The sequence below is a fragment of the Sparus aurata genome, chromosome 7 (assembly GCF_900880675.1).
Source record: "Sparus aurata chromosome 7, fSpaAur1.1, whole genome shotgun sequence".
NCBI classification, from domain to species: domain Eukaryota; kingdom Metazoa; phylum Chordata; class Actinopteri; order Spariformes; family Sparidae; genus Sparus; species Sparus aurata.
In genome coordinates, this window is record NC_044193.1 from 31,165,104 (window position 1) to 31,180,118 (window position 15,015).

The 15,015-nt window shown below is 39.3% G+C and overlaps 1 protein-coding gene and 1 long non-coding RNA gene across 5 annotated transcripts; one reads left to right on the forward strand and one right to left on the reverse strand.

Moving 5' to 3' along the window:
- Positions 1–518: 518 nt before the first annotated feature.
- On the reverse strand, positions 519–14,535 carry tpx2 (TPX2 microtubule nucleation factor). Of its 4 annotated transcripts, none has more exons than XM_030423583.1 (17): positions 14,386–14,535; positions 13,747–13,888; positions 8,436–8,564; positions 7,922–8,045; positions 7,624–7,686; positions 7,341–7,457; positions 7,129–7,238; positions 6,780–6,928; positions 3,455–3,626; positions 3,222–3,360; positions 2,641–2,860; positions 2,421–2,516; positions 2,094–2,267; positions 1,864–2,010; positions 1,659–1,770; positions 1,292–1,479; positions 519–929 (listed from the first exon to the last, which is right to left on the reverse strand). In XM_030423583.1, the coding sequence occupies exons 2-17, from the start codon at positions 13,856–13,858 to the stop codon at positions 819–821; spliced, it is 2,163 nt and encodes a 720-aa protein (XP_030279443.1). In that variant the 5' UTR covers positions 13,859–13,888; positions 14,386–14,535; the 3' UTR covers positions 519–818. The 4 variants fall into 4 exon arrangements, with proteins under 4 accessions (XP_030279443.1, XP_030279444.1, XP_030279441.1 ...); XM_030423584.1 differs by having other exon boundaries at positions 1,292–1,458; positions 8,436–8,567; XM_030423581.1 differs by having other exon boundaries at positions 8,436–8,567.
- LOC115585301 (uncharacterized) lies at positions 11,285–12,987 on the forward strand. The gene is made up of 3 exons (XR_003984683.1): positions 11,285–11,403; positions 12,553–12,699; positions 12,789–12,987. It is a non-coding gene; the product is annotated as an uncharacterized LOC115585301 (long non-coding RNA).
- Positions 14,536–15,015: the final 480 nt, after the last annotated feature.

Genomic DNA, 15,015 nt, shown 5'->3' on the forward strand with positions numbered 1-15,015 from the left:
AGCGCAAAGGTTTCCTAATTCCAACAAGAGAAAGTACAATGGAAAACCATTCCAAGTTGTAAACCTCAGGGCAGGGCCACCCACCCTGATTTCATGAAGAAGTTGTCTGACATCACACACACTAGCAGAGCAGGAGGATGTACAGTATTTTAAGTGACATTTGCAGTAGGCTAGAGAATGGAATATTTATATTGTGAAGTAAAAAAGTGTCATAAAATGTATAATGGCATTATTCAAAATTAGGCTGCAATTCTGTATATACTTGCCAAAGAGACATCTTTTTTACAGTCAAGTTTTTTGTAAAGATTAAGAGTCTTGCACCTGGAAGGCTTGGAGGCCAGAAAATGGAACTTTCAATGGACTGCAAAACATTTACTTGCTGAAAGGTACAGTATGCTCCAAAAACAAAAAGTCTCATCTTAGTGAATGTGATATAGTGCAGATTCAACTGGTTTTACTGCCATAACATTACTGCCAGGTTAGTTCTTCCAGCAATTTAAAATAAAAAGTCCATAGCATCTGGCAATATTAAAGGTTTTATTTGAGAGTTAAAGAAAAAAAAATAGTGAGAGACAGAAAAATAATGTACAATAATGGTTAAAATCTAAAGCTCACTGTGGAAAACCAAAAACTGCGCTTCAGTCCTTTTGAATTACAGCTGTATTCACAATTTCATAGTCAGTATTCTGACTAACAATCTGAAATGGAAATAACAACTAAATTAAAGGGTTTTCGCCCAAAAAAGAAAAATATAGTACAAAATAAAAACATAGTTAGAACCTGGTCACTTTTCTACTGAGAAGAATGAGGCAAGCTGCTCACAGGCGAAAACGATCAGAGAAGTTTGGGGACTGGGGAACTGTGAGTGGAACGTCACTCTTCTTCAGTGCAACAGGTTTGTAGTGTCTGATGGGCTGAGCCTTGTGAACCTGCAGAGGAGGTGTGGATGCTGTTATAATTTGTCGTGATTGAGATCCTGACCCACCAAACATCCCGGAAAGTAACAAAGTTAAATTTTTTGCTCTAAAATTATACAATTACCTAATCACCATCAGTAAACATCTGATTCAAGCAAGTGTTGAGGAAATAGCCGGAGCTTGCAGTTGAATCATGCAATTCACTATTCATGATTCAATGAGCTGTCCGTGTCCTGTCACATACTACATAGCTGTAAGGCCAATCTTCTAACAGATCTCTTGGAGACAGTGATGTACAGATTGTTAAGCCCCAGATGCATTACAATTTGGGCTTTATAAATACAACCAACTTGAATCCACTCAAGTAAACAGACCTGTTCTTGCCGCATCCTGGAAATTTCCTCCTTCTTCCTCTGCTCCTCCTCTCGTCTCTGCTCCTCCTCCATGAATGTCCTGAGAGCTTCCTTCTCACTGGCCAGTCGCTCGTACTCTTGCCGCTCACGGGCCCGCCGCTCTGTAGACAGCTCAAAGACCTCCACAACTGTAGAAGAATGAGTGAGTTCTGAAGTGCCACGACAGAGGACGGTGAAAGTGACAGGAACATAGTGAGTTACACAACACTGCACATAACTATACAAGGTTAAGGCAGTAAGACATCAGTACAAATAAGTATAAAGCAGCCAAAGAAAAGATCCAGGAATGTGTTTTGGTCAGTGATACAGCTCTGCATGTTAGTCTTACCCACAGTAGCCCGGCTCTCTTTTTTGGGCTGGAAAGGCTCTTTAAGAGTGACTGTGTTGGGCCTGGCTTTAAATACTGCTGCTTCCTCCTGTTGTTTTTGCTCCTCTTTTACCTACAAGGCAGAGACAGATGTTAGATTTATTCTCAGTGACAGTCTGTACCTTGGAATTCAAACATGAGTGCTCAGTGGAAAATTGTAATGCACCATCTGCTCCCAGCGACTGGTCCTCGCAGCTCCACGTTCATCTATGAGCAGTCTGAAGGGCTCCGGCTTGGTGGGTTCCAGCCTCTTCTTCTCAGGGAGGTTTACGGTGTCGAAGTCTGGAAGTGGCTGTGCCTTAAACTGAGGTACCTGGAAAGTTGGAAACGATAAGTGATTTAGCATTTTGTCCTTATTCCGCGGTACAAGGACAGATTCAGGACGAGTGACTTCACCTCCTCATTTCGCTGGTCCGCCAGCCTTTTCTCTTTTAACACCCTCCTCTCTCGTTCCCTCTCCTCAAAGGAAAAAGGACAGACCTCCACATGGTGGTTCTCTGGTAGACGGGGCTGGAAGGGGAGGCCAAAGTGAGGCACTGGGGGTGCCTTGACTGGTGAGGGCTGTTTGACCTGACAAAAAGCAAAATCCCCACCAGGTTTAAGGTTATTAACATGAGGATGGCTGTGGTGGCTTGGCACGTTAGGTGAGTGAAGGGAAGGAGAACTGAGCAGCTTATAAAGTCAATACATGCAACAACAACAACAACAAAAAATGTCCCTTACTTCCTCAACCTTGGGTTCCCTATGGACCCTATGCTTGAGAGCAAAAGCTGGAGATTCTGGCACAGTTGCAGGCAGAACCTTCCTCTCTGGCAAACCCTGTTGATGGGACGTGTTTTTTTACTACAGTAAATATTATATTCTCTTGATAAAACAAGAAAAACAGGCGAGTCTTTGTGTAAATCCTTGTATTCAACACTAAACTAGTCCCAGGGTTACTCACCACCACTCCTTCCAGGATCTTTTTGGGTATAGGCTGGGATTTAAAGATGTGCAGCTTCTCTTCACCTTCCTGAGGCTTAGTGGCCTGTCTCTCCTGGAGCCTTTTTTCAATCTGCAACTCAAATCCTTCAGGTACTGTGGGCTCCTTCACTGCAGGCTTCTTTAGGCCCTCTACGCCATCTAATATTTTCCTGTTCAGCTCCAGGGCCTTGAATTTAAACCTGTGATTAAAACACAAAATTAGCCAAAGGCCCATAGAATAACATGATGGTCTGACAGTTAAACACTAAGAGTCAGACCAAGTCCAGTGTGTTGGAGCGATCATGGCTCTGAAGACTACACTTTTAATTAATTAGAACAGTTGCCCCCTCAATAAGATGGAATAATTATAAAATTATGTAAAAAATAAAAAACCCTTTCAAGTCGATGAGCAATCATTCATCAGAAAATGATTTAAAATGCATTTAAAGGTGCGTCTTCACATTTCACACCTATGTAAATTTGATCGCTTGCTGCAGAAAGGGCTTGACAGCTAGTTTGAGAATGTGACAAGCAAGGAAGGGTAAAGTTAAATTGTCTTACTTGTTAAGTTTTTCCAACTCTTCAGCCTCCAGCTCAGCAGTGCTCTTAACAGCAGTTGGCCGGCTTCTCTGGTTGGTCATCAGGAGTGGAGTGTGAGGGTGGGTGAGCTTAAGGTGGTCACCCTTCACTGGGGACGGTCCTAACCAACAGTTAAACCCATGTCACTCTTATACACTTACACCTAAAATCTTGTCACTGAATGTTGTAAAAAAAAAATGAAGACATATACACACCTCTCTCTTGACTCCTGCGACTGCGCAAATGGTAGCGGTCAGGGGTCCGTTTCTGAAACTGCTGTATCTGCTGAGCCATGGACACATAGACAGATGGCTCCTCCACCTTTCTCTTGTTACCCTTTGACAGGTTGAAGGGTTTGGGCACTGTGGCACCTTTCATAGCCTTTGCCTGATTAAAAAAAGAAAAAAAGAAAAAAAAGGAAAACAGACAACTATAAATGGTTATGGCACACGTTTCTTCAAGTGGTCAGCATGTTGTAAGATGTCTTCAATGACTTTTCCCCAAGCTCATAGTTGACATTACAAGATATCGTCTGCATTTCATGTTTCCCTTCAGCTGTTTTGGGAGTCGTGTTTAATTATTGCAGAATTGAATGAATTTCCTCTTTTTTTAACCAAATGGAGAACATTTATTGTCAAGAATTAATAGAAAAGTAAATGCGTTTATAAACTTAGTGGAGATTTTTTTGGCAGCCATTTCTCAATAGTATTAAGGGGAAGCATGTTTTTTACAGCAGCAACAAGTGTTCATCAGTTGGATGGAAAGTATGTATGGAAAAACCATTAGTTGGTGGACCTTTCTCAGTTGCTGTGGTTGTTCTCCTGAAAAAAGTTTGTTTTCTGTTATTCAACTGCTGGGCACAGGCACCGTTGTAAGGGCAATGTGAATGGGGCTTGTGTCAACAGCTGTCCTGTCACCAGGGTTCGTACACATTTTTCAAGGTCAAATTCAAGCACTTTTCAAGCACTTTTAAGGGTCATTTTCAAATTTTCCCAGCACCTTATTGCTGGGGTAAAATACATATCTACAGGAATATATACACTCATTTTTGTACATTGTATTATGCTGCGAACATCTAAAATCATGTTTCATAATAGCAAGAAGTTTAGAAGTTAGAGGAGAACACAAAGTTTTATCCAAAAAAATGGAAGCCACTTGTCGTTCTTCAGGAACACTCGCACCGAGACATTGAGAGACTGAGAGCACCCTGTAATTTCCTTTTTTGACATAGATCTTTATGTTTCAGAATGCAGTGTTGGGAGTAACGCGTTACAAAAGTAATGCAATTACTGTAATGCATTACTTTTTGCTGTAACACAGTAATTTAAGGCATTACAAAAACAAAAAAAAGGTAATAATTTACTCAGTACAAATCTCAGTAACGTGTAGCGTGTTATAATGCATATAATGCTAGAGAACTATTGATCGAGGAGAAGATGACTGGAAGGATGTGAAGAACATTATAGTTAAGTGCATTTTGTGTGCAAAACCAAAAGATCTCTCTACCTCGCAAAATAGCACAAGTCATTTAACGAAACATCTAGAGCGGTGTCACACTAACATTAAGCTAGTGACCAAAAGAAAGCAAACTGAGGATGAGAGCGGAGAAAAAAACATTCTCCTGTACTGCGATGCTTAAACCTCAAGAAGCGAGGAGACTGGTGGCAGAGTATGTTGTCAAAGATATGCTGCCACTTTCAACAGTAGATTCTCCGTCTTTTATAAAAATTGTGAGCAAGATCCCCGTCCAGGCTAGCAATGACAAGGTAAGCTATTATTGCCTCAACAGGTTAGTGCTGTTGGGCTACTGACTGTAATACAAATATAGCGACATAATGTCAGTCTGTGTTACATTAGTTTGTATCCAGATAAAACATACAAAAACTTCTGTTAAACACAATAAACATTAGCTAAAGGGCCTTACAATGTAGGCTCCCCCCTGTTTTTGAAAGGTCTGCCCAAACTGACCAATTCAAATGACCACTTTCTGCCCCATGAACAGATTTAGGCTACACTGGAAATCAGTGTGTGTGTTTCAAAAACTTTCAATACAATGTAGATGCATTCTAAGAATATGTACTGTCCCTGATATATAGAGGAAGGTGGGACATGTTTATGCATCATGCATGTTTAATCACATCTAGAGGACATAAGCTTTTAGAAAATGCTTTCCCTTACGTTAATAACGACCAAGGTGTTGACATACACAAAGTTATGACACATACTGATTTTTCAATGTAAATATTCTCATGAAACAGGTAGTGCACCCCAAATGTTTCAATTTTAACGCTGCAATTCATGTTCAGTATGGCCAGCCCTTTCAAAAACTGTTGTTTTCAGTGTTAGTGGTTGTATATGTTGGTGAAAGTAACTTAAAAGTAATGCAATAGTAGTGTAATGCCTTACAATTAGAATACAGTAATATCACAATGTAATAAAGTTACTGAAATTACAGTAACAAGTAATAAATAATGCATTACATGTTTGGAGTAACTTGCCCAACACTGTCAAAATGTGTCACCTATCTGTAGGAAGTCTTGGCTTGCCATCTAATTTACTTTATTAGAAGTAAGGAATGAAAAGTGGAGACAGTGAACATTCCCTTTTCACACTTAAAGCTCTGACTGACGTCAGTGCCTGGTGTGACGTCACAGAGACAAACTGAACAGTCAGTTTCTGACTCTGGCACTTTCACCTCTGGTGTTCACCAGTGTGAGTGACTCGTCTGCTGACAGCCAGTCAGCAGCAGGAGAGATGCTCTGTGCTGCACAGAGCGCTGTTCGCTTATTCATCAAAGTTTATTAATATTGAACGTGTCATCAGTCCAAATTGCATCAAATTCCACCTTCTCCTCAGCCATCCTTCTATTGCTACCAGGCTGCATGTGTGACGATACACACACAGGCCATAGACTGCACACACAGACAATCAGGCGCTAACTTAACGAGGTCACGTAACGTGATTAATGGTCCGTTAATTATTCCTTAGCTTGTTATGGTTTAGCTAACGTTAGCGGTTAGCATAAACAAAGTGTTAACATGCAGTGTTGGCCTAAGTTACTCAAAAAGTCTTCACTTACATGTCATGTGACTTTAGAGCGCAGACTCTCCCATTGCACACATCTGCACATCTTTTTTTGCAGAGTTTGCATGACGCCACTCTTTGATTCGGTCCTCGTCATAACCATTGTTTGTACTTATAATTTTCTTATTGAAAATACAACATTGAACAACATTGAAATTCAAGCACTTTCACAGATTTCAAGCACCCGTACGAACCCTGTGTCACCTTTATACAATATTATTAACTTTAAATTCAATTAGGGTTTTTCGGTTGCATGTTATGTGCATTGTGATTTTGCTGGGGAGGCAGTGCGAGGAAAGGCTGTTTGACTGCAATGATTTTGGGATCCTAGCTGCCCAAGTTTCTAGGATCTGCTTGCACTCAGGCCAGATGAACCACTGAAGATCTCGGATTGAACACTTCCGCCCCACAGTCTGCAACATAGCTTGAAGGTGATTGCATTCATAAAGGACTTACTGGTGAGGAGGGCTTGCGTAGCTGAGTAATGAAGTCCACTTCCTTGTGGGCAGTGTTGGATGAAGTGGTCGCCTTAACGCGTGTGTTTGTGTTGAAATTGAATTCTTTAGGAACTGTTGCCGTTAGGACCATCTTCTTTGGTGGTGGATCTAAAACGGTAAACATTGTTTTAAAGGTTGTGAGGCCAATTCAAACCCCAAATGTCAGATCTTTTCAAATGTGACAATACAGCTTGTAGCCAGAAAAAAAAAAAAAAAAAAAAAAAAAAAAAACACACACACACATACCCATATCTCCATCTCTCAGTTTTCTGAGGGTTGCAGGTGAACATAAAATAATGTCTACTTACTGCCAGCCAGAGCAGCTTTGTAGCTGGCCTCATTCTTCTTGCGATGCAGAGCCACTTCCTTCTGGAGGTTCCTGATGCGCTCAAGCTCCTGTTCTTCAGAGCTACTTGGCCTATTTGGACAAAACCCATCAAAACCTTAAAATCAGCTTTAACCTATTTATCAACCTCTTGTTTGTTCTCTAGTACTCCTTGCCCATCATTTGCAGACTCACTCTGTGTTTGTAGTAGTCGAAGCTTCTGCACGGGTCTTGGGTGCAGCCCTGGAATTTAGTTGTCCATTTCTGCATAAGACACCGCTGCGTTTTGGGGCTGGTCGAGCTACAGGACTCCTTGAACAAAACAGTTAGAATTGAGTACTTTGTGGTATTCTGTCAGGGTCCTTTATACAAGATTGTTCTATAAAAAGCGTAAAGAGGAAATGGTCTGTGTTCATAATGAATCTTTTATGTCCACACTGTGTTCAAAGGATTTGCTGTAAAGGACAGTCAAACTTACTTTTTGTGTTTCTTTGATGGTGGTGCAGCTGGACCGCTGTTCAGCTCTTTACGTTTGGAAACCCTAGAAACAAACCAAAGAAAATTAAAGTGTAAAAATTAAATTGACTCCAATACAACATACTTGATTGTCCCATTGGAGACTTGTTGTCTCCAATGGGACAACTTGACAGAATTGTGGAAGACATTGAATAAGTACCAGCTTCATGTGATAATATGAAGAAATATAATGCTAAGCCTCCATCTTTGCCACAGAGTGGAACTGTTAAATAAGAGAATTGCCATCACAAAAACTGTACCTGCATGGTTGGGCAGGGGGTTGATTAGCAGTGCTCCTCTTTGGTCGGGCATTGGTCTGAGCAGGACTTCCAGCACCCCAGGATGTGACAATGTTGGGAGGGGGGGCTGTGGATGCGCTAGGACCTGAAATATTGGTCAGTCCATATGGGTTAACAAGAACCAATTAATGAGAATTATTTGGTGGACTACAGAAGACTACATACCAAACTAGGACCACATACAAATTCAGCCATGAAGAGTTATCATGTATACATGACTCTTATTCAAAATAAACCTCAATGGGATGCAGGGGAAAAACTACACCAAAAGGTCTCAAAATGTCTTTCAACATTTTCATATCTTATACTTAAAAAGTACTGACTTATTGATCAGTGAGACTCTGGGTAACCACTGGAAACTATAGTAACTGCTGTGAATTAAAGACAACTTCCTTTGTTGACCGCATGAGGATCAAGCTGCTTCTCACCTTTCAACAGAAAAATAGTAATTAGCCATTACACAAAGACTACTAACCAGAATCCACATCCGTTTTGACTTGTGGGATTACGATGGCTCTTGGCAGGCTGTGCCTACCACCTCTCATAAAGGGTTGGTCAAGTCTCAAAGGTGTTATAAGGTGCCCATCTGCTCCCATGGCCTGTTCTTCTGTATGTAAAAGATAGATTAGAAAGCTGTGGACTCCTCTGCAGTTCTTTGATGGATAATTTTACCTACTGGGGGTGTTCAACTTTTTATAGCATTAGTAATGGACTTTATTGTACAGTCAAAAAATTCCAAATTACCCTACATGCCCCATACAGAATTCACACACTGTTGAAAGCCAAATACAACAATATTGTATTGTTAAGATGTAAAAACGGTACAAAGATCTCAAATTTACTTAATCATTTGCATCTGCACGCCGTTTAGCTCAGTGGGTAGAGCTGGCGTCCCATGTCAGGGGCTTTGACCTTGCTGCAGCGGCCCTGGGTTAGAGTCCCAGGCTGGGACCCTTTGCTGTGTGTCGCTCCCCCCCCCCCCCCCCCCCCCCAAACCCGTTTCCTGTCATATCAACTAATCTGTCAATAAAGCCAAAAAAAAAAAAAAAAAAAAAGGAAAAGGCCAAAAAAGGAAAAAAAAAATTCTTTGTATCCCTGCACAAAGTTGCTCACGTTGACTTAAGTCTTTAGCAACACCAAAACATTTAGTAAGTTGGATGCGAGCGTTCTAAAAAAAAAAAACATGTTCTAAATATCCCGACAGATCAATAATAACGCTATTGTCTTGTATCCATTTCCTCCATGTGTTATTATTGATGTTCAATTTATGAGGATTAAGAGGGAGAGGACTACTCAACCCATTTATAAAGACAGCAGCAACCTGATGTGATGTCGAAAATTCAACTCTTTGCCGACTGAAGCCTTTAGGAAAACTGTACAACTTGACCTTTTCCTCTCCGTCCAATCCTGATCCTAAATATTTAAACAGCATTTTTTCCTCACAAAATATAAAAAGCAAAAAAAGGCCCCAGTTCACACATATAGTTTACATTTATCTCAGGAAAGTTGGAGGTTGGGCTGCACCAATGACATCTAGGGTAAGTGTACCTATTAAGCCCATGTACCATATAAGCCCACTTGTGACTTCTGAGTCAATTAAAAAAAACAAACTACATCACCATTTTTGCTGGTTCATGGTTCTTCCAATGAAGCTGCTTGTTACATAAATTATACTTTTGATTGTAAGCCAATCAGATTTGTCGATCTTGAGTTATCGAAGCACATGTGTGACATGTGCCTGCTGCTCCCAGAAGAAGTTACAAAAAAAACTTAGGTGATTTTGATGCCCTGAAAACCAACATTTTTTTCCATATTTCTACTCCTGCTTTTGGTAAATACTCATTTGTTATCGAAATTTAAGAGATTAGTGCTTTAAATAAAACATATGTTAGAATTTTACTAGAATTAGAAATGTTTTTTTCTTTTGTAGTCAAAATATGTGTTTTAGCATGCTAGCCAACAGCCCACATGCTGCATCAATACAGTCACTGCATAGCATTGTTCATTGCAATGACATAAAGCATGATAAGCATGTGTAGTTTACATTTTTGTAGGCAGAATATCCTATTGTACTGTTAAATAGATAATACATGTGTATATTTATCTTTATTTATTTTTGAATTAACATTTTTACCAAGTGGGCTTAAAGGGGACACTAGCAAAAAAAACACACCATTTAGGGTGGATGTAAATGAGTATAGCTAATGACTTAAATGCATGATCAATTGATACTTTTCATGTTATGTTAGTACATTATATATAGATTCATGTCATGTAGTTGTTTTTTAAATGTCATGTGTGTAGAAAAAAATATTCTGACTTTTAACCAGAAATTCACTGATGTTCCTTTTAAGCCCACCTGCTCCCATTAAGCCCACTTAGCTGTGTTTCAATGGAGATTTTCTCCCTTTTGACTTTTGAACCATTTTCCTGCCCAACATTGACCTCACCTAATCAGCTTCATAATTCAGATAATTAAATACCCAAATTTAAATATCAGTGATGTTGCATAGGTCAATTCATTCTGGATAGGCCTACATTCTATCCTACCATTAGCATAATTTTTGACCCTCTACTTTTCAGATGACATGACTAGAACACAAAAAAAGTGGTTTAAATGGTTTCTATGCAAGCTGTTTTTATGTTTTAAAAATCATTTAGAGTTATTTGTTTAATTGTAAAGACTGAAATTTACTCATTTATTATCCTTGAAATATTAGTATTGAACCAGTACACTGCCTTTCTTTCAGTCATTAGGTCTTCAGAAATCTAGATAAAAACATCTGCACTCTCAACCAGCTGGCTGGACCAGAAATTTTGGCCAATTGTAAATGCCAACAGTATAATGTAGGATAGAGATGCAGACAAAATGACAACACATATTGAAAGATGAGGTATTCAAGAGTAATTTCCATTCTAATTTTGTCACTGAATAGTTTTTTGGCTACATTCCAAAGAAGACATGTTGTAAGTTTAGCTTTTTCTGTGTTGACAACACAGCAAAAGGCTGATGACGCCCATTTCAAATGCAATTTACAGGCCAGAGGAAAGGAGTGGAGACCAGGGTTTTCCCTGCCATTATACGGCTTAGGCGCGGCGCCCAAGCATTTTTGCCTCCTGCCTAAGAGAAAAAATTGAGCAGGTGAACAAAAATAAATAAGAGCCGCAGTGCGTCCCATTGATCTTTACACGTTGCCGGGTATTTCCAAAAACGGACATTTCACCTTCTCTGTTTAAAAAAAAAACCCTGTTTACACCTATCTGTTTTCAGAAAAATTTTCGGTCACCCGGCGTGTGTCTGCATCTGTGTATATGTGTGTGGCGGTGTGTGAGTGGGCGGGACGGAGGGAGGCGAGTGCGCGTGCCACAACAACACGGAGTGAAAAGCATTTAAGGGAGTACCAGAAAACGTCTGTCATCAGAATGCCACCAAGGAAGTCCTGGTGAGTAACATTAGCCAAGCTTACACTTGAGGCTGGGCAAATAACCGAAAATATACCGAAACCATCGGTTATGGTCATTACTTTCCCCTGCTACCTGTGTCTCTGACAGCAGCAGCTCCCACGCTGAGGAGAGGAACAGGCTGCTAACGTCAGCTACTGCTTGGTCCTTTCGATGGGGCACTACTATAGCTTTATTCCGCTTTACTGTTAGTTATAAAAAATGTAAATGCAATGTGAAATGTTAAAATATAAAAAGGTGTTGCTGCGTTAGTAAGTTTCTATAGCATGCTCAGGGTTCGTACACATTTTTCAAGGTCAAATTCAAGCACTTTTCCAGCACCTTATCGCTGGGGTAAAATACATATCTACAGGAATATATATACACTCATGATTATTTTTTTTCACTTTTTATCACAATTATGTACATTGTATTATGCTGTAAACATCTAAAATGATGTTTCATGATAGCAAAAACTTTAGAAATTAAAGGAGAACACAAAGTTTTATCCAAAAAAAGGGAAGCCACTTGGTGTTCTGCAGGTACACTTGCACCGGGACAAAGAGAGACCTGAGAGCACCCTGTAATTTTCTTTTTTGACATAAACTTTTATAAGCTTTTCGCTTATTCATCAACGTTTATTAATATTGTACGTGTCATCAGTCCAAATTGCATCAAATTCACCTTCTCCTCAGCCATCCTTCTCTATTCCTACCAGGCTGCGTGTGTGATGACACACACACTGATTTTATTTCTCCTTGTAATAAGAAAACCATCCAGTCTGATCCCAATGTTGCCAAGACAGAGTTATAATGTCAAGCACTTTCAAGCACTTAAACTAAAATCCAAGCACTTTTCAGACCTTGAAAACACAACATTGAAATTCAAGCACTTTCAAGGATTTCAAGCACCCGTACGAACCCTGCATGCTGTTACTTTAGCTAGCATAGCTGCGGTCGAGTGAGGTAGGGAGCTAATGAAGTGAGGGAGCGTGACAGAAAGCATAGATTTGCCCACACACCTCCACCCAAGTCTATAACTCCACATTAGACCTCTCAATCTGAAACAGTGATGTTTAAAACAACTAATGAACTGTTCACTGTCAAGTGCATGGAAATGTTACAGAATGTGTGTTTTTGTTCTTTCTTCAGTCAAGAACTCTGGAAGAGGCCATGAAGTGGCTGATAAGCCCAGATGCCATGGAGCTGTTCCCTCAACTGAGTCTGGCTGCTGATATAGCACTCACTGCCCCAGTTCAGACTGCAGATGTGGAGAGGCTCTTCTCAGCCCTCAAGCTAGTAAGAAATTGTATATGAATATATTATTACTCAAAGAAGGAAATTACACAAATTAAGATGCTGATTTTTAAGGTTAATCTCATTTTTAGGTGAAGACACCTCTGCGAAACAGGCTGACAGATTGCCACCTAGATGTCTGCTGCCGGGTGGCAATTGATGGCCCTCAGCCAGGAACTTTTAAGATGGAGAAGTTTGTTCGGTGCTTCTACAGAAGCAATTCAACCAGAAGAGTAAAATGTTCAAAAGGGGGCTGTGAATTATGCAAATAAAGGGTAAATTACAACTAAAGCAAATTGAGTCTGTTTTTTAGTTACCTATAGTAATGATAGTAGTCAAAATTATGTGAAATTGCAGTTTTTGGTAAAAAAAAAAAAAAAAAAGGCTGAGGAATGCTAACCCTGCTTCTTCAGCTGCCCACCCCCCTAAGACCTCTAAAAACCCAGGAGACAAAATAAAAATAGCTATTGAGAGCTAAGACATTACATTTCATAATAGAATAAGTTTGGATTGTTAAGATTTTTAAATATATACATTTATCAACAAATCATGAAGTGGGCTTATTTGGAACACCAGACTTTTGACATATTTTGCCAAATTAAACAATAAAAACATAAAAAATTGGTATAAATGAATTATTGACACTTCAAATGAGACATTAGACTATCATTTTAACTAAAATGTTCTCACTTTAATTGGGGCGGTATATATTAAAAATGTCTGAAAAGCAGATTTGGTGGGCTTAATAGGGACATTTACCCTACTTCCTGTATGTTAACCGATTTTATTCTAACAGAAACATTCAGAGAACGTTTTTTCTTATGTGCAGAGAAGGCAGCAGACCGAGAAGCTGGTGACTGTACAAGGGGAAAAATTAAGAAATAAAAACCCAAAACATTCTCTTGAGTAGTTCGGCTAAACCAGCTTACCAACATTTGCCAGAAAATGGATGGGGGGGCAGACAAAATCAAGATATGGCTGTTATTATCTAAACTTTACACTATACATAACTAAATGTCAGTCAACTGCAAATGTATAATGGGGACTCACCAAACCACTTGTCGTCGCTTTCAGCATTTTCCAGTTCTTTCAAGTTGACTACTTGGGATGGGGCATCAAATTCGTAACGTTCAGAGACATCACCGCGTTCGCTTTCGGCCATTATGTCAATCTGTGTTAGTCGACAATTCACCTAAACAAAACCAGCAAAAACGACAAAGCTAAATTTGAGAAAGGGTAATCGGACTAACGTTAGAGCCTGCGCTGAGTTAACGTTAATCGTTAAAGATAGCAATTTAAGATTAGCGTTAATGTCTTAGCGTTGTACTTTAAGGGAAATGCCTGGTTGAATTACGCCAACAGACTGAAAAACTTCACAAAACAAAAGTATCAACTTATGCGTTCTGATAATTTAACTACATCTGGAGTCGTATTGGTCTGTATATGCGCTGTACTGCCTTGTAACCTTAACCATACCGAGGACAAAACAACAGGCTCGCTCGCATAACGCAATGTTAGAACATAACATGTCGTCATTAGCAAACGTTAATGGATAGCATAGCATCACATAACTTAACAAAAATCAGCTAATTCCAATAAGCATGTTTAGTATTGTTACAATCATGTGGCCATTCTACTGAATATAAAGCAATTTCTGTGGTAGTAAATTAGAAATGTTGGAAACCTTACCGAAGCGTCTACTTCCACACTAACACGGTTGGAACTGTAGACCGTTAGCGCTCAAAATGCTTAGCTTTTGAATCAGCCAATGGCTAATGTCTTGTACATCAACTTGCCGCTTATTGGCTCATATAAGGTAACTTCCTCTGGGATGACCACGTGATCAATATACAACTTTTAAAAAAAACTTTATTGAAGAAAGAACAATTTACAAAGAGTTACTCAAACAGTAGCGCAGGTAACATAGAGGAGATTTATTTAAATAATCACCAGACGGATGGTATACACAGATTAATCTAGATATCATTAATCAGAGGTTTCAGGGTAAAAGGTTTCGAATTTACGTATTAAGTTTTATGTTATTTATTTGTTTTACTGATTTAGGTAGTAAGATTAGTTCTAAAAGAAAATCTGAAAAAAATTTGGGAAGCACTCTGGAGAATTTCTGTTTGTGAATAAACAATTTAGCATACATTATGATGAAATTGATCACATACTCAAGATTGCTAATATCTGGATTATTAATTCAACAAACATCATTTTTAAGATTAGGTGAGTAGACATTGACAAAATTAGTGGGTGGAACAAAAAATGAGACTATAGGTTTCTCTAGAATTTTTTGAACAATCATAAATGTTT

Coding starts and splice junctions, on each gene's coding strand:
- tpx2 (XM_030423581.1), bottom strand. CDS start 13,858: ATGGCCGAAAGCGAACGCGGTGATGTCTCTGAACGTTACGAATTTGAT. Junction 3,361..3,454: donor TCGCAGGAGTCAAGAGAGAG/GTGTGTATATGT, acceptor ACTGTTGGTTAG/GACCGTCCCCAGTGAAGGGT. Junction 2,517..2,640: donor AGATCCTGGAAGGAGTGGTG/GTGAGTAACCCT, acceptor TCCCATCAACAG/GGTTTGCCAGAGAGGAAGGT.